General features: G+C 46.5%; 1 protein-coding gene across 1 annotated transcript; it reads right to left on the bottom strand.

The window, feature by feature from the left end:
• Positions 1-8,274: 8,274 nt before the first annotated feature.
• ARL11 (ARF like GTPase 11) lies at positions 8,275-8,935 on the bottom strand. Its single transcript, XM_072856558.1, has one exon. It carries the CDS (start codon positions 8,878-8,880, stop codon positions 8,275-8,277), a length of 606 nt encoding a protein of 201 aa, XP_072712659.1. The 5' UTR covers positions 8,881-8,935.
• Between the last annotated feature and the right edge of the window lie 11,119 nt (positions 8,936-20,054).

The following is a 20,054-nucleotide window of genomic DNA, read 5'->3' as shown; positions in this document are numbered from 1 at the left end:
CTTCATGAGATCTCCATTAGCTCCATTGCAGATTAAATGCATTTCAGCCTGAGCAGCAGCGGATGTTGGGCATGGTGTTTCAGTTATGGCTGCGGACAGACCAATGGACGCTTCTGCAGCAATTCCTGCACTGCGGGAATCTCAGCATCTTCAATGTTTTCTGGAAGTTTGCTCCCCAGATGGGTCCCTCAGCTTGAGAGCACCTTGTTCCCAGTCCTTCCTGCTTGCTGAGGGTGTTTGCCGAGGCAAGAACGGGTGTTAGGCAGGATGCTGCCACCGAGGAGCTTGGAAGGACAGCAGGGAAAAAAACATTCTTTTGCTTCCAGCTCATTTGGAAAAAAAAGGTGTCCTCCTTATACAAAGCCTGCTGTGGCTGTAATCCACCAAATGCTAAACCAGCGTGAAGGCATGTCGAGATTCCCACCAACCGTTCCTGCAACTGACTCAGGGTGAGCATCACCCAGACATCACCAAACCTGGAATGACAAAGTCTCCTAGAAAAATTACTGTAGCTTTTAAAATGTATTTTTATTTCACTGCTTCTAAACCTTTAAAAATTAAAATGAAACTTGTATGGAGCACTGATAGTTTCTGTTCTTGGGAAGATCTTTGTCCTGAAGCTACAGTGCGGAGCGTGTACCGTAGTATCAGCTGCAGCTTATTCCCTTGGACTGAATGGGCTGGGTCCAGGTGCTGAATACAGAGATGCGCAGTGCTGGGAATACTCAAAGCTGTGGCCCAAACTAGGTATAAATAAACCAAAATCCAGGCAGGACATGACAAAAGCAAACAGTCTGACCCTGACTTCTTAATTTTCTTTACTCTGTAGTTGATGACTTTAATGAGGCAGCCTGGTTTGGGTGTAGCTTTTGTTTTGCAGCTGAAACTTCCTGCACTGTCCCTGGTTTTTAAGGTTTGGGCATTTGTTTTGCTTTTCTTTTTACAGATGTATTATTTACATTGCTACTTTATCTTTTTTCCTTTTCAAAAGGTTGACATGACTTTTAGTGCAGTATGTGTACCAGCATCGTGGGTATAACATGCAGTCTTGAAATTCACAGCAAGTATGTTCTCAAAAGCTCTTTCCTTGCACCTATTTTGTTTCCTGGGGCACATCACCGTCAAGAAAATGGCAAGAAGCTCCATTAAGTTCCAGCACTAAAATGAGACTGAAATAATTTAATTAGGATGTATCTCCCATGAGGAAGATGGCAGAGACCACGAGATGCTCCCGTGTGGCTGGAGCACTAGTGGCCATGAACCGGGTGGCTGGGGGACCGCATTTCAGCAGACTGCTGTCTGCTGGTGACGAGATCAAAGTGACAGGCAAAAGCAGGGCGAGCCGGGGCCAGCCCCGAAGACACAGTAAGGCACAGCCTGCCATAAGCCAGTCTGGCATTTTTGGCTTCTCCCTCTGGCTGAGGCCCTGATCTTTCCCGGAGAGTTAACGCTTGCCGGGGCACCCACTGTATTTTGCAAAGGACCGGTTCTCCTGCAATTTTCCTGCATTAGTGCGTTCCTGTCAGCAGCGGCACGTGAGCTCCCATGCAGCGGTGGAGGCGGCTAATGGGGTCTTCAGCTCTGCAAGGGGAGGGAACAACAAGGTCATTTGTTACCTCTGCTGATGTTGCTGGGAGGATAGATAGCAACGTGAGCAATTTTTTTTTATATGGGATGAAGATAGGGTGCAGAAAAGGACAACAAAAATATTGAGGCTGTTTTCTTTATCGAAGACAGAGCGGCATCTGATTGAAGTAAGTCACAAGTGCTTCTTCCCAGGGAGAAAATACAGGAGAATAAAGGTCTCTCTAAGGGAGAAAGCCCAGGGGGAACCAAGGGGCCAAACCAGTGCCTTCCTGCCAGGCCGTGGTGCCCGTATTGCCCAAAGCCCCGTGGTTGCTTACAGCCACCTCCACCAGGACACGTCCCCCCAGTTGTTCCCACCCTCTGTCTTTGAAGAGCTGCTTTTTCTCGGGGCCACAGCGGATGTTGTCCCGTCACTCCCAGGGCAGCTCTGGAGGCCTGAGACCACTTTCCTGTGATTGCAGCCCAAAACCTGCTCTTCCTTGCTGAGCTTCCTTTGCTTTGCTGGTGACGGGTCCATCCTGTCTTGCAGAAATGGGGCATCCTTGGGAATGGTCTGTCATATTTTGCCTCCATATTGACTTTCTCCCCAGGAACAGGGGGAAGCTGCTTCTCCATCCTTGGGAAAACTCAACCCTGAGGCATGCTGTGCAGACACCTTACAACTGGTGTGGTGCTGGACTCCTGCTCCAGCCCTGTACTGACCCAAAGCTTGTGTCTGGAAATACTACCTGTGTCGGGGGATGGACTTTTAGCATTGGTCTTCATTTACGCTGTTATCAAAGAAAAGGCCTACTGTTAAGTGCTGTCAAAAGCCAGAAAATAATGAGGTGTAAAGTGCGTGTCTTTATGAGCAGAACAGACCCTCGCCTGATCACACGTCCCTGGAAAATGAGGGCCCCAGCTCTGCTCTCAGCTGGTATTTTTCTTCCCAAGGAAACCTCCAGTTTGGTCTTTCCAAAGTCTTTTCCCTCCATTATCAAACCTCACGTGGGCCTGTGTGAGTTTGTCCTCTCACTGCAGAAACCAGTGGCTTCGTGACCCTGACACGGTTTGGTTAAAAAGCAAATATTGCTCCTACATCCAAGGCAAAGCGGAGTGCTACCGGAGAGCCGCCAATCACCAAGCGGTTTTTGTTTGTGCGAGTAGTTGTGGCCTGTTGAAAAAAACGTCGTTGCCACATCCAAATGTGGTTAGCCAGCACAGGCCAAAAAAAAAATTAATAAAAATCTGAGGCCTAAGGGAGAACTTAAGAACAGTGCATCAGCTCTGGGAGCTCCAGGGAGATTGTTTCTCACAGCAATTAGCAGACGAGACGTTGACGGTGCCAGACCGATTTAAAGCATTAGAGCTTTGGAGGTGATGGGTGCTGGACTGGTTTACAGAGGTTTACGGTTCTGGTCTGACCACAGAGAGGCAGGCAGAGGTGCAGGCCGGCATCGCCTTTCACAGCAGTTGGCTAATTTATCTTTTTTTTTTTTCCTTTTTGCAGGAATTTTATACAAATCGCGTTGTGTGAAGTACGAGGTGCACCATGCTCCCAGCCATGGGTGCATCGCTGAGGTCCTAACCCAAACGCCAGCCTTCACCTGGCATTTTTAACGATATCCGGACGGCAAGCTCAGGGCTGCAACTCAAGCAAATGCATCACAAAAAAATAACGTATTGGAAAGTTTAGATGAAGGCCAGTTAATTAACCCTTTGAAGGCTGTAACGTCCTGAACTGTAGTTTGTCATTTGTCTTAGTCATAATTGCATGACTGGTTTTTAATAACATTCGGCAAGGGTATTAATTTTTTTTAAGAGGTGGCGTCATACATGGTTTTACTCCTTGTTTTTTCTTGGTGAGTTACATGTGGTGAATCTTTATAGGTGGTATTTCAGGGTTTCTTTAAGAGGAGGAAATTAATTTACAGCCGTTAGGTGTATTAAGGCAATAATTAAGACATTCCACTGCATTATACAGCCTGTCTCCTAACAAAAGGGGTTTTTTGCAATTTTTTTTAATGTTGTATTTGAAAAGAAAGCTCTTCTTTGCTTTTAAAAAAATTCTTATTGACCTTTTTCCCCCCAGGCCTTTCCCAGATCTCTGGCTGCTGCTCTAACACTCTTCTCCTGGTGTTACAGCCGGTCACAGCTCCCTCTCACGCGCCCCGTGGCTGCCTGTTCCCTCTTTAAATAGTTCATTGGCAACCGTTCATGCCCTCGCCCTGCAGCCCTGGGATCGCCTGGTTCCCCTCTGATCTCAGGCCCTTCAGCAAGACTGTGGTGAAACCCGTCAGAGAAGCCCCCCCAGTAACTGCGGGGCAAAAGCCATGTAGGTCCATCCAAAAACAAAGAAACAGTGCCAAGAGCAGAAATCAGCTAACGCGCAAGTAGAAACCTTTTGTGTTTTGTGTCATGGCTTGCCTGAAATATGGAAGTTGTGAAGAGACTGGGGAAAAGGCGAATTGTCCTTCCTGTACTGGTGAAGAGAAGGGGAAAAGGTGAATCGCCCTTCCTGTACTGGTGAAGAGGAAAAGGTGACTCGTCCTTCCTGTGCTGTTTTTTTTAACGTTGGTTGTTTTTTTCCACCTCACTGCTTTCTTTCTCTCTGGGGGCGGATGGAAAACTCCTTGTCAGAAATTAAAAACTAAATCTGCCCTGGGTTCATAGTCATGAAAATGGTTTGTTGAAGCTGCTTTAAAAACCAGTCCCACAGAAAGGTTAGTAAATCAGTCATCAATTAACGATGCCCTTTCATAAACAATGTGAAAGATGACTGAAGTGTCTCGGTGTCCTTGACAGAGGCAGCAGGACCTGGAGGCAGCTCCTGCTGCCATGATCCCCGCAAAGCAGAGAAAGGATGGGAGCTCCCAGGGCTGGAGAAGCTGATGGCCCTGGGCAAGGCGGCTGCTCTGTCAGCTCCAAGCAAGGGCAGATACTTACCAGTATGGCTCCTCTCAGTGGAGTGGTGACTGGGAAGACTGATGCATCATTATGGATTCCGGTTACGTTACTGTAAAGGTTAACACATAAAGAGTGCCTCTAAAGGTGTTGGGTTGTTGAACCTCCATCCTTGGAGACATTCTTCAAAACTGCTGCACCAGGCCTCGAGCAACCTGATTTAAGCAGGGTATCGGACCAGATGTCCCTTCCAAACCTTGCTATCCTATGAGTCAGCCACTTTTGCCAATACATTTAGCTCATAACCACCAGGTTCAAGATCACGGAAAAGCAGACCACATTAACAGCTAAATACTGACCAGGTCAGTTAAAGAGATCTGATGAAACTGTAGGAAGCCACTAGCAGAGTCTGGAGGCAGGATGCAAATTATAACCAGGGTGGTGGGGGAAAAAAACAGCAGTGAAACTATTCCCAAGCAATACTTTTCCTTTATAAAGCGACCCAGATAAATACTTGTTGCTGAAAAAAACAACAAGGAAATAAAAGAGAAACAGCCTGCTGTTCCAAAGGTCTCCTTTTGGCTTTGAGACAGCCAGCGTCAGGGATAGCAAGTCAATGGACTTAGCAACCAGAAAAGCTGCTAAAAAGGAATCTTCAGCAACCAGCGTGGGCTCTGTGGCCAATAACCCAAAGGATACTTCAAATTTGTGAGGAACCAGAAACAAAAAAGTGTCCTAAGGATTTTTCTTTTGCCTGCGACTAAGAGAGAAGCTGTGCTATTTTAGAAACCAGCGCAGAGGCTGTGACACCTATCACACACCCAGGAAGATGGAAACTGTAAGTTCGAGGGTGCCCTCCTGGCTGGAGTCCATAAGCGCAGATGTTGAAGGGATTAATACAGCTCCACGTGGCAGTGGCTCTCCTGCAGAATTACCAAGAAAAAAGAGGCAACAAACTTCCCTCCCAAGAGCTGGCTTCTTCCTGCAAACCTCCACGCTGCTCCCTTTGAACCGGGCAGGAGTTTTGACACTGAAGCATTTAAGTGCTGTTGGGTGAGTGTCCTGCAAGCATTTGATTAGAGCAGTGCAGGGCTCATTAGATTGACTTGTTTTAACATGCTTTCCAACACAGGAGAAAAGAGAAAGTAATTAGAAGTAAACTCTGTGTTGCTGTTTCAAACATTATGACCCAGCATCCTTGTGACAGTCTCTAACAATGGCATAAATGAGCTGAACAATGTGACCAAGCATCTAGAAAAGCCTTATTCCAGAAAACAAGGATGGTAAATCACATGATGCCCCATGAGATGGGGTATTTTGCCAAATTACTGCTTCAGGGGAAGTGAGAACACTTTCAGTAACCAGGATGTTGCTTCATCAGTTTCAGGCATTCAGGGTTCCCACTGCCAAGAACAACCCCTTCTTCCCCACCTCCTGCCTCGCTATTTTAATTTTTAATTGGTGATATCTACCAAAGGCTGGTGGTTACCTCTATTTGCTGCCAGAGGAGGCTATTTTTTCTCTTTAAAGGGCTTAAAAAACACTCATGGGGAAATGGGAAGGCTTCAGTGCGTTTTTTAACCACCAGCAGACAATCCTGCAGAGTCAAATGCACACATCAAGAGCCAAATAAGAGTAAAACATCATCAGGACAACCCTTCAGTCTGTGTTGAGTTTAACTTATTGCTGATCCCCCACCCTAATGTACAATGCTCAGCTTTGTACCACATGAGATGCAAGACCAAAACACCAGCGAACTCAATAAGGAAAATTTTTTTGCCATGGCAATACGATACGGAGCCTTTTGCGTTGTGCCTCTAGGGCTGGTGTTCAAAACAGCTGGATGGGCCCCTGAGAACATGTGGCTTTTTCATGTACTGGTGACCAGGTTGCATAGATGACCTGAGTTCGTTCATCTCTGTCTAGATACTAGCACGTGTACTGTCTCACAAAAACTGCTTGGTCCACCTCGACAGTCAAATACCCAACACGTGCATTGGAGACTTGTGTGTTAGAAGCAAACGATGACCACCTACAACAAGCCAAAGGCAGATCAACCTGCTTATATTAACTGGAAAGATTTAAAGACATGATTTTGTCCTCCTTAGCATGCACACAGCTTTGCAATGTAATCCATTATACGATTCAGTGCTGTTTAAGTATACTCATAACCATGATCACTTAGGCCAGATCAACACTGGAGTACTATTTTATAGCATATAATAGTTCTTATATATTAACACAGCTAAAAAATGTGACTTTTTCCATTAGGAAGGATTTGTTTTATTGAGACCTTCCTACAAGTGTCATATTCTGTTTCTTCATGACTGTTGAAGCCTTGTTTTCCAGCTGCTGCCTTCTATGAAATGAGGCTAATAACAGCACCAGTAACAGCTGGATGATTAATGCCTTAACAACTGTAAAATGCTCTGGTATGAACAGAAGAGGATTTCACCGTGTATTTCTCCTTGGTGTTGCTAGGTTGAATAAGTGCTTCCTTGAAAGCAGCTGACTTCTGCTGCCTGAAAATTTTGTGTCCTTTCTCCCCCCGTCCCGCACCACTTTCATTCATTTCATAATAAAGTAGGGACTACTATGAATTTTCTTAATTTTAACCTTGAATAACAGAATTTGGGCTACAGGGAGCCCTCAGGCACACATTTTATAGGTCTTTCCAATGGTCGGTTCAGCAGGATCAGACAAAGACCATCACTGCAGCAAGGGACCCGGCCCCGTCATGAGCTGCCAGGGGCATTTTGACTGCCCTGGACGCAGTTGAGTGTGGAGAGCCCTTTGGTTACCAACCTGCCTGTGCCCATAGGTGCCGATGGTGACCAATCATTGCCCGTAGAGTGGTCTCATCCAGTTTCAAAAAGTCTGAGAGATGTGGCTTTGTCTTGGCTGTTCAGGCCACCATGAGGATATTTAGAGGTTGACTGGCCATGCAGACATGTTTCCAAGCATCTAGAAGTCAGATTTGATTTCTTTATATTTAAATATAATCCAAGGAAAATGAGGTACCATTTTCATGAAATCATGATAAATGATTGGAAAAAAATGATAAATTTTTGATTGATAAAATTTCAATCATAAAATCAATCATAAAAATGATTGATAAAAATAACAACTGGAAAAGAAAGACCCAAAACAAGAAATGCAGAAATTAATATATACACATCCTTGAACCGCATTATGCCATCCAATCCTGACTCACATCCATGGCTCGAAGATTATACCTGTAGATGCCGCATTAAAACGAATTGCTGTCGGCTGTTCGAAGTCCTGTGCTTAACGCTGCTCCAGTTCAGCCATTCCCTTTTAGCAGCTGCTGCTTTTCCAGCTGATGAACATGTGATTCAAGCTGAGCGAGAAGCGGCATGGGACACGTTCAAACACCCCCCCATGGGGATCACCCCATCAGGATATCTGCATCAGGGGTAGAAGCTGTGGGAAGAAAATAACCCCCTCCGTCCCTTGTGCATATCTCTGGTGTAATTTATATTGCTCTGGCAAAAAGCACCCCTGCTGAAGCATTGGACACACACACAATGGATGAGCAGAGCCTGGTGACTGCGGGACAAGCTGCTGCCAGTGATGAGAGTCCAAGAGATGGAGCCAAAAATGCTCCACGGTGGGAGTTTTGCTCAGAGGTCTTCCTGGTGGGTTTCGGTGGCGAGTGGCTGGGTGTATTTCAGCGTGGCATGTGCCAGCTGCAGGTCTGCTCATTTTAGGAGGCACCTGGAGGCTGGGATCCTCCGCAGCAAACCTGCGGGCAGCAACGAGTGGGAAGTGTCCGCTCGAGGTTCAGGTTTGCCCTGGGGCTTGCCTTCTCCCTGCCGGCCCTGCGAGGGGCTGCTCTTGGGACGGGGAGCTCTGCTCCAGACCCCGCAGCAGCTCTCCCAGGTCGGCCAGGGCTTCCTGCAGGCCCTGTCCGGTGTGGGCGCTGCACCCCCGGAGCACCCAGCGGCACCCCGCCAGCCGCCCCCGCCGCAGCCGCTCCCCCAGCTCGGCGGGAGCCAGTGCTCCCGGCACTTCCTGCTTGTTGGCCAGGAGGAGGACGGGGACGCCATCCATGCTGGGGTAGCTCAGCACTTCCTCCAGCGCCGCTGCTGCTTCAGGCAGTCGGGCCGTGTCTGTGCTGTCGAGCACGAAGACGAGGGTGTTGGTGTCCTCCAGGTAGTCAGGCCAGCTTGCCCGCAGGCTGCCTTGTCCGCCGACATCCCAGAGGGTGAAGGATACGCGACAGGGTGTTTGTAGAGACTCCACGTTGAAGCCCACCGTTGGGCAGGTCTCCACAGCCTGGCCGCTCTTCAGTTTGTACAGAAGGGTGGATTTGCCAGCAAAGTCGAGCCCCAGCATGACAACTCGAGCATCTCTTTTGCGCTGGCCTTTGGAGATCAGCTTCCCCATCAAGATGCTGTTGCAACCGTGGCAAAAAAAATGCAGCCAAAAAAAAGAAAGCAAGCGTATTTTGTCGATAATGTCAGTTAATAACAGAGTGCTCAGTTCTGCCTCTCCAAGAGAGCACCTTAGGTCTGCTGAAGAAAGACACAGGCAGCTTACTTTTGCTTCTCTTCGTAGCTAAAATGAGGTGAGAGCTATTATTTATGAGGTGTGGAGCAGAGCCAGGGAGCGCCGTTGGAAACAACAATTTCTATATCCCAGCTCCGCTGCCGCTAACTTCCATTTTCATTTGCGACCTGAAGTGATCGGTGCAAAACAGAGCCAACATTTTGCAGGAAGAGGTGGGGAGATGGTGGAGCAAGTTTCCTCCTCATCGCATACAGAAATAAATGAGCTTTTGTTCATTGGCTTCTCTAGAGGAAATCCACCCCCGGCAGGACAGGACAAGGAGGAACCTGGGTTTCAGACCAGAGTTACTCTGGGAATTTGCTGAATCACAGCTCAAGGGTGTGGATTTAAACATGAGCAACAAGACAACTAACAATTTTTCTGCCAGTTTTATGGTAGAAAGTACAAAACTGATCTCCGTAGCATCAGCTTTCACTACCTGTTGCACAGACGGTAACGACAGCAATTTAAAAAAATGCACACAAGCATGTTTTTTTAACGTCTTATTGAAATACGACCAGTCAAAATGCCTTCCCTGGGGTGAAAATCTATAAAATTATTTACATCAAGGTATTTACTACATTTAACTTTTGTAAGTGAAGCAAAGTCAGTCCTCTGCGGCTAAGGGGGTAAAAAAATCCCTTAAAACAAAGGAAAAATGTTTAACAAGACAGCACCACTTGAACTTTACACGCCAGAGGCAAAAATGTGCTGCTGAAACAGCTCCCAGAGTCACTTGTGCAAGAGCGGCTGATGGCAGCCAGCAGAGGCCCAGCAAAGCCGCTATTTACCTTCTTTATCGGTTGGGTTTTGCTCCTAAAAGGCTGCTCAGAGGAGTGCAGAACTGAAAGCAGCTGTAAATCTCATGGCAGCGTTAACGCAGAGCTGCTCTCCAGCCACCTTTGAGGATGAAGAAGGAAATGTGATTCATCTGCGCTTCCCTGGGACTGTGGGGGACTTCCACGTGTCAGTGGGAGATGCAGTTTCCCCAGTGATGGTCTCCACATGACACCTCCATGTTGCAAGCCACCATTGCTGGTGATGAAGTTCAGCACCTGGAAGGGACTGTCTGGTCAGTGACTGGGTCACTGGTGGCCAACCAGAAGCATATTTCTTACCCTGGGGGCAAGATGTGTCAGTTTTCCATCTTTTAAAAAAAGGAAGATGAATGAGAAACAAAACAAATCAGGGAGTCCAGCCCAGATAGGCTGCACAGGATTGCAAGGGGTCCTACAGACCATGTTTTGCAAGATATTTCTGTGATACATGTCTCTCCCATAGTTAACCCACAGAGCTGGTTGGCACCAAGAGCCTCCACAAGCTTTGGGCAGCTTGTGGATATGTAAGATGTGTTGCTATGGTCAGGTTTTAGGTTAATTAAAAAGCTAATGCTTATTTACAGCAGTTGTTGCAGAGTTAATCTACCAGTATAAATGGACCACCACGGATGTGATAAATCATGCAGTATATGTTCATGTGTGATCTTTTCTGAAACCAGTCTATAAATGGAAAAAGGGCAGGAAGCTCTCTAGATGACAACAAAAGAAGAGAACTACGATGTGTAGCGGATCCCGATCCTTCAGGGAACTGTTTGCACACTGCAGTGCATCCTGCTGCCCGAGGGTTACCCATTTGTCCTAGTTCTTCATTTTTAAAAATAAGTTAAATTGTTGTCTGACTCAATCTGCTTGTTCTCTATTTTGGGAAAACTTTCCTCCCCATATTGCATTGTACTGTAAGATCAATGTAGTTGGTATTTTTTGACGTACCAGTGGGTCGAGTGAATTGTCTCTTGATCTTTTCATGTTTCCCCTGCCTTTGCTACTGCTCATCTTCCCTGAGGCTTGATAGGAGGCTGTGGTACACATCTGTTTCATCTGACCAGACATTCATAGCACTGACATTTCTGTTAAGTAAACTGTTAGATACAGGAAGCAAGGGTGGAGATTCTAACATCTGATGCATAACTGAGTATTTGAAATATGATGTGATGGAGCCTTTATTGCATCACTGTCTAACATGCTACAGAAGTAGGCTGCTTCTGTAAAAAACAAATAAAATAAATAAAAATAAGAAATAAAGCCAGAATAAAGAATGGGTACAGTTTTATTGAAGATTGCTTTCAGGTTTTCTATGGCACAGAACAGAGTAATTCATGGGCAAATAGAGGCAACTCTCTATTCTTTTTTTTTTTACATTCTCATACCCGATGTATTGAACTGCAGCCTATTTTTCTTCCTGCCATTTATTCCAAATATGGGGTGCAAACTGTGCCTACAGAGTCTGTTCCACCCACAGCTATGTTATAAAAGCATAGTATTTCCAATAAGTAATACATGGGAGCAATTGCAAGTCTGTTTAAGAAAGAATGAAAGAAAAGAAAGTAAAAGCAGACGAGATGAGCTCTGAGTGAGTCTATTGCTGGAGCAGAAAGGCCATATGCTAAATAATTCAGAAAATGCATTCAGAGATGAGGAAAGAACAAATATTCTTGCCTTGTGTTTCATGTCTCCGAATTCACAGGAGCAAAGCCAGTGGTCGCTAATTCCAATTATAATTTCATAGAATTTCAGTCAATTTATTTGTTTGCTGTTTGTTAGGTATGCATTCCCGTTTCCTAGATATTCATCACAAAGAGCAATCATCAGGACTAGTATTACAGGAGAGAATCTCCCCTCCTCCCCATGCCCTAAATATTCCAGTAACTGGAATTTTATCCCAATCACTGTATTCACTGTTAAAGCATTTTGCCCTCACTCCATGGGGCATAGACAGGAGGAAGAAAGAGACTTTAAACAGAAAGAGGGTAGATTTAGATTGCACGTAAGGAGGAAATTTTTTACAATGAGGGTGGTGAGGCACTGGAACAGGTTGCCCAGAGAAGTTGTGAATGCCCCATCATTGGAAGTGATCTAGGTCAGGTTGGATGGGGCTTTGAGCAGCCTGATCTAGTGAAAGATGTCCCTGCCCATAGCAAGGGGTTGGACTAGATGATCTTTAAAGGTCCCTTCCAACCCAAACCATTCTATGATTCTATGATTCTGTGACCTGCAGTAGGACACGAGAAACAGGCTTTGGAGAACAAGCCGATAGTTGATGGTTCCCTAGGGAGACCATGTCATCTCAGGGTTAGACCACAATGCTCTTAGCATGGCTGTCAAGATAGTCTTCATGGCTGTGATGCCATACACCAAAACAGGGTGAACTCTGAAGCAGGTAGGTCTAATTCTAACCAATTCACTGGAAATCAGTGTTAATCATGTAGCAGAGGTGTGGCTGAGTCCATCAGAAATGCTTCTCGAGAAGGCAGTGCCCCTTATTACACATTACCAAACTACCAGAAGTATCCTAAAAAAGCAAGGCAGAAACTTTCAAGCAAACTGCACGTTGATCCTTCCCTTTTATTAGTGCAAAACACTTCCCATCAATGGCCTCACAGGCATTACGCAGACACTGCTGCTCTGTCTCTCCTGTTAGACCTTTGCATCAAAGAGGTAATTAGAGGCATGTGAAAGCTTAGTCCCCCTTGCCACTGAAACCAAAAGATTATCTTCACTAAAACTATAAATAGTTTTTCATCCAAAAATTAATTTCTTTGTAGATAATATGTGGATAATATGGGTATAATACGGGTAATTTCTAAATGACCTCACAAATCTCACCCAAATAATTTTCACAATATCCACGTGAGTGTCAGGGAACTGAGGGCACTGAGGGGCCTCACTGGCCCTAACCAGCCTCCCTGGGGGTGTCCCCACAGTGTCCCCAGGCAGCGTCCCCAGCAGTGATGCTGTGGGGCTCAGGAGACAGGTGCTTTCCCCCCAGCACGCCCCTCCGACAGGCATGACCCAGAGGGCACATCCCTGCCCAGTGGTGGAAGGAGATGGGGTGGGGGTTTGGTCCAGCCCACGTCACCTCTTTGGAAGGCAGCTCTGGGGGACACAACCTTCAGCAGAGCCAGGAATAAGAGGAGTAGGGCTGGTGCTTACCGTGAGTGTTCATTCTAACGGTATCTGCTTGGAGCAACAAGCAGATCCCAGCCCAGTGAAGGCAGACTGTACCTCCCCATCCAGACTTGCTTGTGTCTCTGAGGAAAGCCATCAAAGCTGCCACTCACCCAGCCCTGACAGTGTTTCCTGCAAGATCTCCTCCCTATATATATGGAAGGACCACCGACGGAGGGAATGTTCAGACTAGCAACTGTTGAGAAAGCCTGCTGGGAGCTGAAGGAGGCCCTGGACATGGGTGGGTGTGTTGACCTGGAGAGCACAGCTGTCTACCTGCTGGCATTCATCTTGAAGGGGACTTCTTCCAAGTTTGGGGTGTGAGAGCTCCTTGCAGAGCTGCAGGGGACCACTGGATTTGACCTAGCCAGGACCCCAAGCTAAAGCCACCACAAAGCCAAATGTGATGTTTCAGGCTTAGGGAATTTGGCCTTTTTCTTTTGTGTATCCTGGTGTGTTCCTCTTCTTCTGCCCCTGATTTCTGACATGCCCATGGGAAACTCACCTCACACTCTTCCCCAGTGCTCTCCTGCTAACAGACTAATGCTGGTTCCCTTGGTACATGGCTGGGAAGCTGCCTGTCCCATCAGGGTTGATGGGTAGCTGTGAGAGCCAGTGGCTGAAGGCAAGCTGCTTCCTCCTGAGACAGAGTCCCAGAGGCTTGAAAGCTGGCTTAGCGTACTCTGAAAGCTACACAATACAGCCACAGGCTTTGACATGCCTTAGAAAAGCCTGCCTGCGGTGATGTCTCTTGACAACATATGATTGCTCAAAGTTGTTGACCAACTCCCAAAAGTTCAGAGTGACAAGATTCACACAGCAAAATGCACAGCAAATGTTAAGCACCTACCCTTCAGGTGCTCATCAAGCACTCTGAGAGAGGTGCTGGTACCTCCAGGGCATTCCTGGTGGGGTTGGAAATAGAACGTTGTTCTGTCAGCCCAGCTCATCCCGTGGTCTTTGTTTTGCCCCTGCTTCTTGGGACAAACCTTTGAGGAAGGAAAATGCTTTTTGGTAGCATAACTGGCCGTGGAGATGCTATTGGCTTTGCACTTGCCTTATCACAGATAACTGCCCAGAAGTGCATGACTCTAGCTGGAGAGCACAAAAAGCCACCTGCTATGCCCTCACTGATGCCATGTCACAGTTTTCAAAGGAGAAAGCTTGGTCCTTGTCTCTTCTTAGCCCCCACCTGTCCAGCCTGCCACAACCCCTGTGGTGAAGGACAGCAGCCACTAGGATACAAACATGCCCACACGTGTGAGGTCATGCTCCCTGCTCAACACAGTCGGATACCGTGAAAGGGGCTGGATGTTCGTTTGCTTTCCATTTCAGAGCACCCTGCTCTCAGTGGGATGGACAAGCGGCAAAAGAAAAAATACAGCTTGTGGTGCCTACCTGTTGCCCAAAGGTGTTTAGCCAGGAGCACTGAACTGGCCATGGCTAAGCTCTGAGAAGTGCTTACTTCTGAGCTCTGCCTTGCAGAACAACCACACAAGTTTGCCCCCATGTCACAGGTCTGGATTTGAAAACTACTGGATGGGAAATCTCAGTCAAAGACCTTCCCTACATGTGGCTATGGCCTCCAGCAGCCTCCTGCTTGTGATGAGTTCAGTGGCACGATGGAAGCTCAGTTCCTTCTGCAGTTGTGCTTAGTGTTCACAGCAGGTTGAATGGACACAATGAGCTGGTTCTCATACCTGGAAATGTCAAGAGTGCCCAGGACAGGTCCAAATAGAATCTCCATTTGAACTTCCATGAGCGGTGTTCTCCTCATCGTGACTGACCAGTGCTGCCTGAAGCTGTGTCAACCACGACATGGTGTTGATTTGTTTGTCCTCAGCACTCCTGAAAAGACATGGTATGTGCTCCAGGATATCTGGGAAAGGTTTGATGCTTTTTTTGGTGGTGTTTAGTGAGCATTTCCCTGTTGTTCAATTTCTATATGCCTCATACAGCTGGAACAGAAAGTTGTCGAGAAGATACCAGGGCCCTGAGGGCCTCAGCCCATCCCCTTTCTCAGGAAGGTGCCTGCAGCCCAGCTCTGGGGCTGTCCCTGCATGCCCCTCAGCCTGCCTGCTCCCTGGCTGCCAGGGTCCCGCCCTGATGCCCCCTTGGGAGCCCTCGTTGCGCCCTGACAATGAGGTAGATATGGAGAAATAGGGCACAGAGCAAAGGTTTTTTCCCTCATGTCCTCATCCCTTAGCTGGCAGGTGTTGCAACAGCTGATGAGGAAAGAAAAAGTACTTACCTTGCTTTGATTTCTGTTTGAACTACTACATCTTTTGTACACAACTGTAGAATATTTTTCATAAATATTGTTACTCCAATCTCTGAATATATAATTTCCAAAGCTGTTTAGAATTTTACCAGGATGCAGATTCTCTCTGTAGACTCATTTACTCAAGTGCTACCCAAATTGTTTTAGTTTCTCCCATGTAAATTGGCAATGCTCTGTACTCTTCTGTCTATACCACTAGAGCTCTCCTTCCAGGTCCTTCTTCTTATGTCTTAAATTCACAGATCTCTTCCTCCTTGACTCCTAACATCTCAGCTTTGTCTCCTCAGGGCAATTAAAAACTGAGCTTCTTTGGCTTCCTTACTGTCCTGGTTTCAGCTGAGATAGAGTTAATTTTCTTTATAGTGGCTGGTATGGGGCTATGTTTTGGATTTGTGCTGAAAACAGTGTTGATAATACAGGGATGTTTTAGTTGTTGCTGCACTAGTCAAGGACTTTTCAGCTTCCCATGCTCTGCCAGGTGCAGAAGAAGCTGGGAGGGGACACAGCCAGCATAGTTGATCCAAACTGACCAAAGGGATATTGCATACCATATGACATCATGCTCAGTATATAAGTTGGGGAAGAAGAAGGAAGGGTGGGACGTTCGGAGTGATGGCGTTTGTCTTCCCAAGTAACGGATACGCGTGATGGAGCCCTGCTTTCCTGGAGATGGCTGAGCACCTGCCTGCCCATGGGAAGTAGTGAATTAATTCCTTACTTTGCTTTGCTTGTGTGCGCGGCTTTTGCTTTCCCTATTAAACTGTCTTTATCTCAACCCACGAGTTTTCTCACTTTTACTCTTCTGATTCTCTCCCCTATCCCACCAGGGGTGGAGTGAGCGAGTGGCTGGGTGGTGCTCAGTTGCCGGCTGGGGTTAAACCACGACACTTACCTATCCTAACACCATCACTCTCTTTTCTGAGCCTACTCATTAGCTCTTCCTCTTATGGTTGGTCTCTATCCCAGTTTAGGCCATACATTCATCTATGCTACATACTGCACATGTGCTGTTTTCACCTTAGAAATTAGTTAAAATACAGCTCTGACTATCTTGAAGTGCCTCACTCTCAATTCTTCCATTATTCTTAATGTTTCTAGTTGAAAATTTTAAAAAAAGAGCAAAAAATGGGTACACTTACAAAAATATCAATATGTGTGCCAAGAAAACGGTTTTACTCCATCCTCTCATGTATCCGAGTATCTGCTCCTCCATCTGTTGAATGTAAAAGCTATGAAGCAAGGACTGTTTTTTTTTACTATTCCTTCACTTGCTATCAAGAGGAAGTCCTACAGAGGCTATCTAATGATGCTTAACCATACTGCCTACCTGCACTATATATAACATAGGTAATATCTTATCTGTTACTGCTATGGGAAGTAAAAATTACAGCTTGGAGGTACGCTGATGAAGCTCATCTCTCCAGATTAGTCTGGAGGAAATTCTGCTTTGCAATATACAAATCCAATTCCCCTTAAGGGGCCTTCCCTCATTCCAGTTCCGCAGGAAGAAATGTGATTAAAATGACAATGTAATCATGGACCTGAAAAGGCACTTTCTACAACTTGCCAAGTTCCAGAGCAACAGTGGAGTCTCAGTCTTAGCGCTCCTCAGATTCAGGGGTTTTTGATGCAAGGTTTTGTTTGATCATTTGTTTTTAGTTTTTTTCTTAGCTTATGTGTTTAGGAAATTTTATAACAATAAAGGAAATGTATTGAAAAGATACTGGAAATTACCAACAAGAATGAAAGCTACAAACTGATCTTTACTACCTTTCTGTCTGGTAAAATGCATGAAAGCAAAGAAAACCTGTGAAAATTCAGAAATTGCATTTTATCAGGTGGCCACGGGGTGTCACTGTTATCCCACACATTTCTCAATGCAGAGCCTCTCTCCAGAGGAATCAAACAGCTCCTGCCAAACCGCAGCTGTCAGAGCTCCTGCTCTGATTAGGGGAGGACCTCCTTCTGTAGAGCCGTCAGGCCTTTGGCACCCTTTTGCGGCACGATCACTTTGAAACAGGTTTTCTGTAGGTATATTTTGCATACCTCTTCTTTCACATCTAGAAAGCTGATGGAGCAGAGTTGGAAGAAGATGCCAGCTCCGTGCAGGTAACATTTAGGTCCAAATTGTTTTCATACCAAATTTAGTTGGCATCGTATCCTAGGACTCTGCAGTTTGAATGAAAACAGTTAACTGACTGACAGAAAAAATAATGCTGAATGAGGAGGGGAGAAACACTTTGAAGAATTTTCTTCTTTTAATATGCTTTAACAGGTCACTGACAGTTGCTGTCATGACTCTTCACTGTGGTCACTTATAGAGCTGCAGATACAGAACAGACTTTTTAATCTACAACTGACCAGATTATAAATTCTCCTAAACTTGGATTTATCCATGACTACGCACACCTTTGTGATCTCCAGTTTTGACAACGTATACTTAGGAATTAAACTGCCGATTCAGGTTGCATTAGGGTTTGGAGTGTAATTCTATGCCATGCTATTGTCCATGTTGAATCTCAAATGTTCCCAGTTTGGTAACTTGAGAAAAGCACTTCATAGACACCTGCTAGCATTATCAAAAGAGAGGTAAGCTGAGACTATCAGTGTAGGAGAGAGGGGTCAGCATCTGAGCTAACCCATCAAAGTCAGCAACAAGTTACACGTTACCTGTATACTGTCTTCAGCAATAATTCCTTTTATTCTACAAAACTTGTCTGTGAATATCATTGCTTTGCCTGGTTGACCTATTTAATGCTTTCATAACATTCCAGTCTGTCATAACTTTTCCAAGAAGGATATAAGGTTTCATATCCCTTTTCCTTCTAGAAAAAATGATGGGGAAAGGTTGCTTTTTGTTATTGTTGGCTTTTACAGAAAGCCCAACTGAAAGAAAAAGAACTGAGACTAGTTATTTGTGAGATTATGAAATTAATTCTGCACCATACAGAGCAATTCTTTAGCCGTTTCAGCCTATTGTAAAGCTTAGACACAGTATAAACTGCCTGCAACTACTGTTTAAGGACTTATTGCACACGGTAAAAACTGATTAGTGATAACCGATAACAAGAAACTTAAACCCACGTGAATAAAAGCCTGAATGGGGGCTTGTGTTCCAGTATTTGTTAAAACAACTGGGTTTCTGTATATTGTAACTAAGCAGCAGGTCTGTTCTAAATAGTTCTACACAGTACTAAATAAGATCAAAGTTCTGTTTACACAGCTCCACCTTTGCACTATTTCCTAGCAATGTCAGGAAAGGCAGTTGTTCTTGACAGACGATTCCTTTGCAGAGCCACAAACATGAGCTGAAAGTAAGTGTTGTAATGCTCATTTTCTGGCTCTTTTAGGGCTTCCCATGGAGGCTTTGATGACACTTTTCTGCATATCTTCCTATTTATGCCTTCTCTTTTTGTTGGTCCAGAATGTGCACAACCTATTCAGCAGTGCCTTCCTGGTGCCAGCTAAAGCCACTCAACAGCACAGTAAGCAGGAACTTGGCAGGGAAAATCTCTTTTTACCGTGGACCTACTGCTGTGCCTTCCTTGCCTCACATTCCGGGGCAGAATGTCTTCAGCATCCCTGGTTCCCTCTCAGAGCAACCCATCCACGCTTGATTCCTGGGGTACTGAAACGGATTTTTCTTTTTTTTCCCCTTTTTTTAAAAAATTATAATTTCTTCCTTAAACAGCTTTCTCCTAAACTGACCACCCGCAAAAGACAGGTTGATACTTCCAGTGGGCTCTACCCTACTGCTTTGTTTCAGATGGATCAGCTCCCCACTCACTGCAAACCCCAGCTGCCTTCTGACCCTGTACACAGTCAGGAAAGTAATTTTACGAAAAGCAGAAGCCATTTCCTGGTAACAACTTTGTGTAACAAAAGAGCTCTCTTGGGAGGGCTGGCCTCCAATCTTCCCTTTCCTGGATCCTCCCCCACAGCTCTGTCTCCTACTTGATCTGCAGGTATAAACACAGATAGGGCTATAAAGAGACAAGATCGTGTCAATGGTAAGTTTTAAGTGGTACTTAAAAACTGGCTAAAAACCTTTGAAGGGAGAGAAGTCTTTATGCGACTGCGTCAGAAGACCGTTAACACCACCTCTAGCAACCAGCTGGTTTCAGACGTTACAGGCGCTAGCCTTAAGTATAACCAGCACGGCTGCTGCTACAGCCCTGCGAGATTCTGCTCGATTGTGGCCAGGGCGGGAAGCCTGGGCTGGCTGTAACCCCACCTCCCTTCCCCCTCGGCTTCACTCCAGTGAGGACGCGGGGGCAGAGAGGTGCCATCCGGCAGTGCTGCCGCGGGGAGCGGCCGCTGTGCCTGCCAGCCTGCCCCTGCCGCGACTCCACGGAGCGAAACCAGCCCCCGGAGACGCTCGCTGGGCCCGGTCCGCCACAGAGCCCCGCCCCGAGACCTCACACGAGCCCGCGGCGCGGCAGGACAAGGCCTCGGGCCCGTCTGAACGCCCTCAGGGCGATGCCTACGGGGACGCCAGCTGGGACAGGGGGGCTGTGCCGGAACAGGAGCCGCAGCTGAGGGGTCAGGCGAGGCCTGTGAGCCCTTGGGGCAGGCCCGGGCACCGCCCGCTCCCCCCTCACGGCAGGGCCCGAGGCCGCCCCGGCGGCGGCTCCGCGCTGGAAGAGCGGTCGCTCGCAAGCGGGCGGGCGAAAGGGGGATCACGTGGTCACGCGTACAGCGGCCAATAGGCGGTGAGGAAAGGGGGG

The sequence above is a fragment of the Ciconia boyciana genome, chromosome 1, assembly GCF_034638445.1.
Source record: "Ciconia boyciana chromosome 1, ASM3463844v1, whole genome shotgun sequence".
Lineage (NCBI taxonomy): Eukaryota > Metazoa > Chordata > Aves > Ciconiiformes > Ciconiidae > Ciconia > Ciconia boyciana.
The sequence above is the reverse complement of the archived record's forward strand: the minus strand, read 5'-3'. Positions and strand labels throughout refer to the sequence as shown.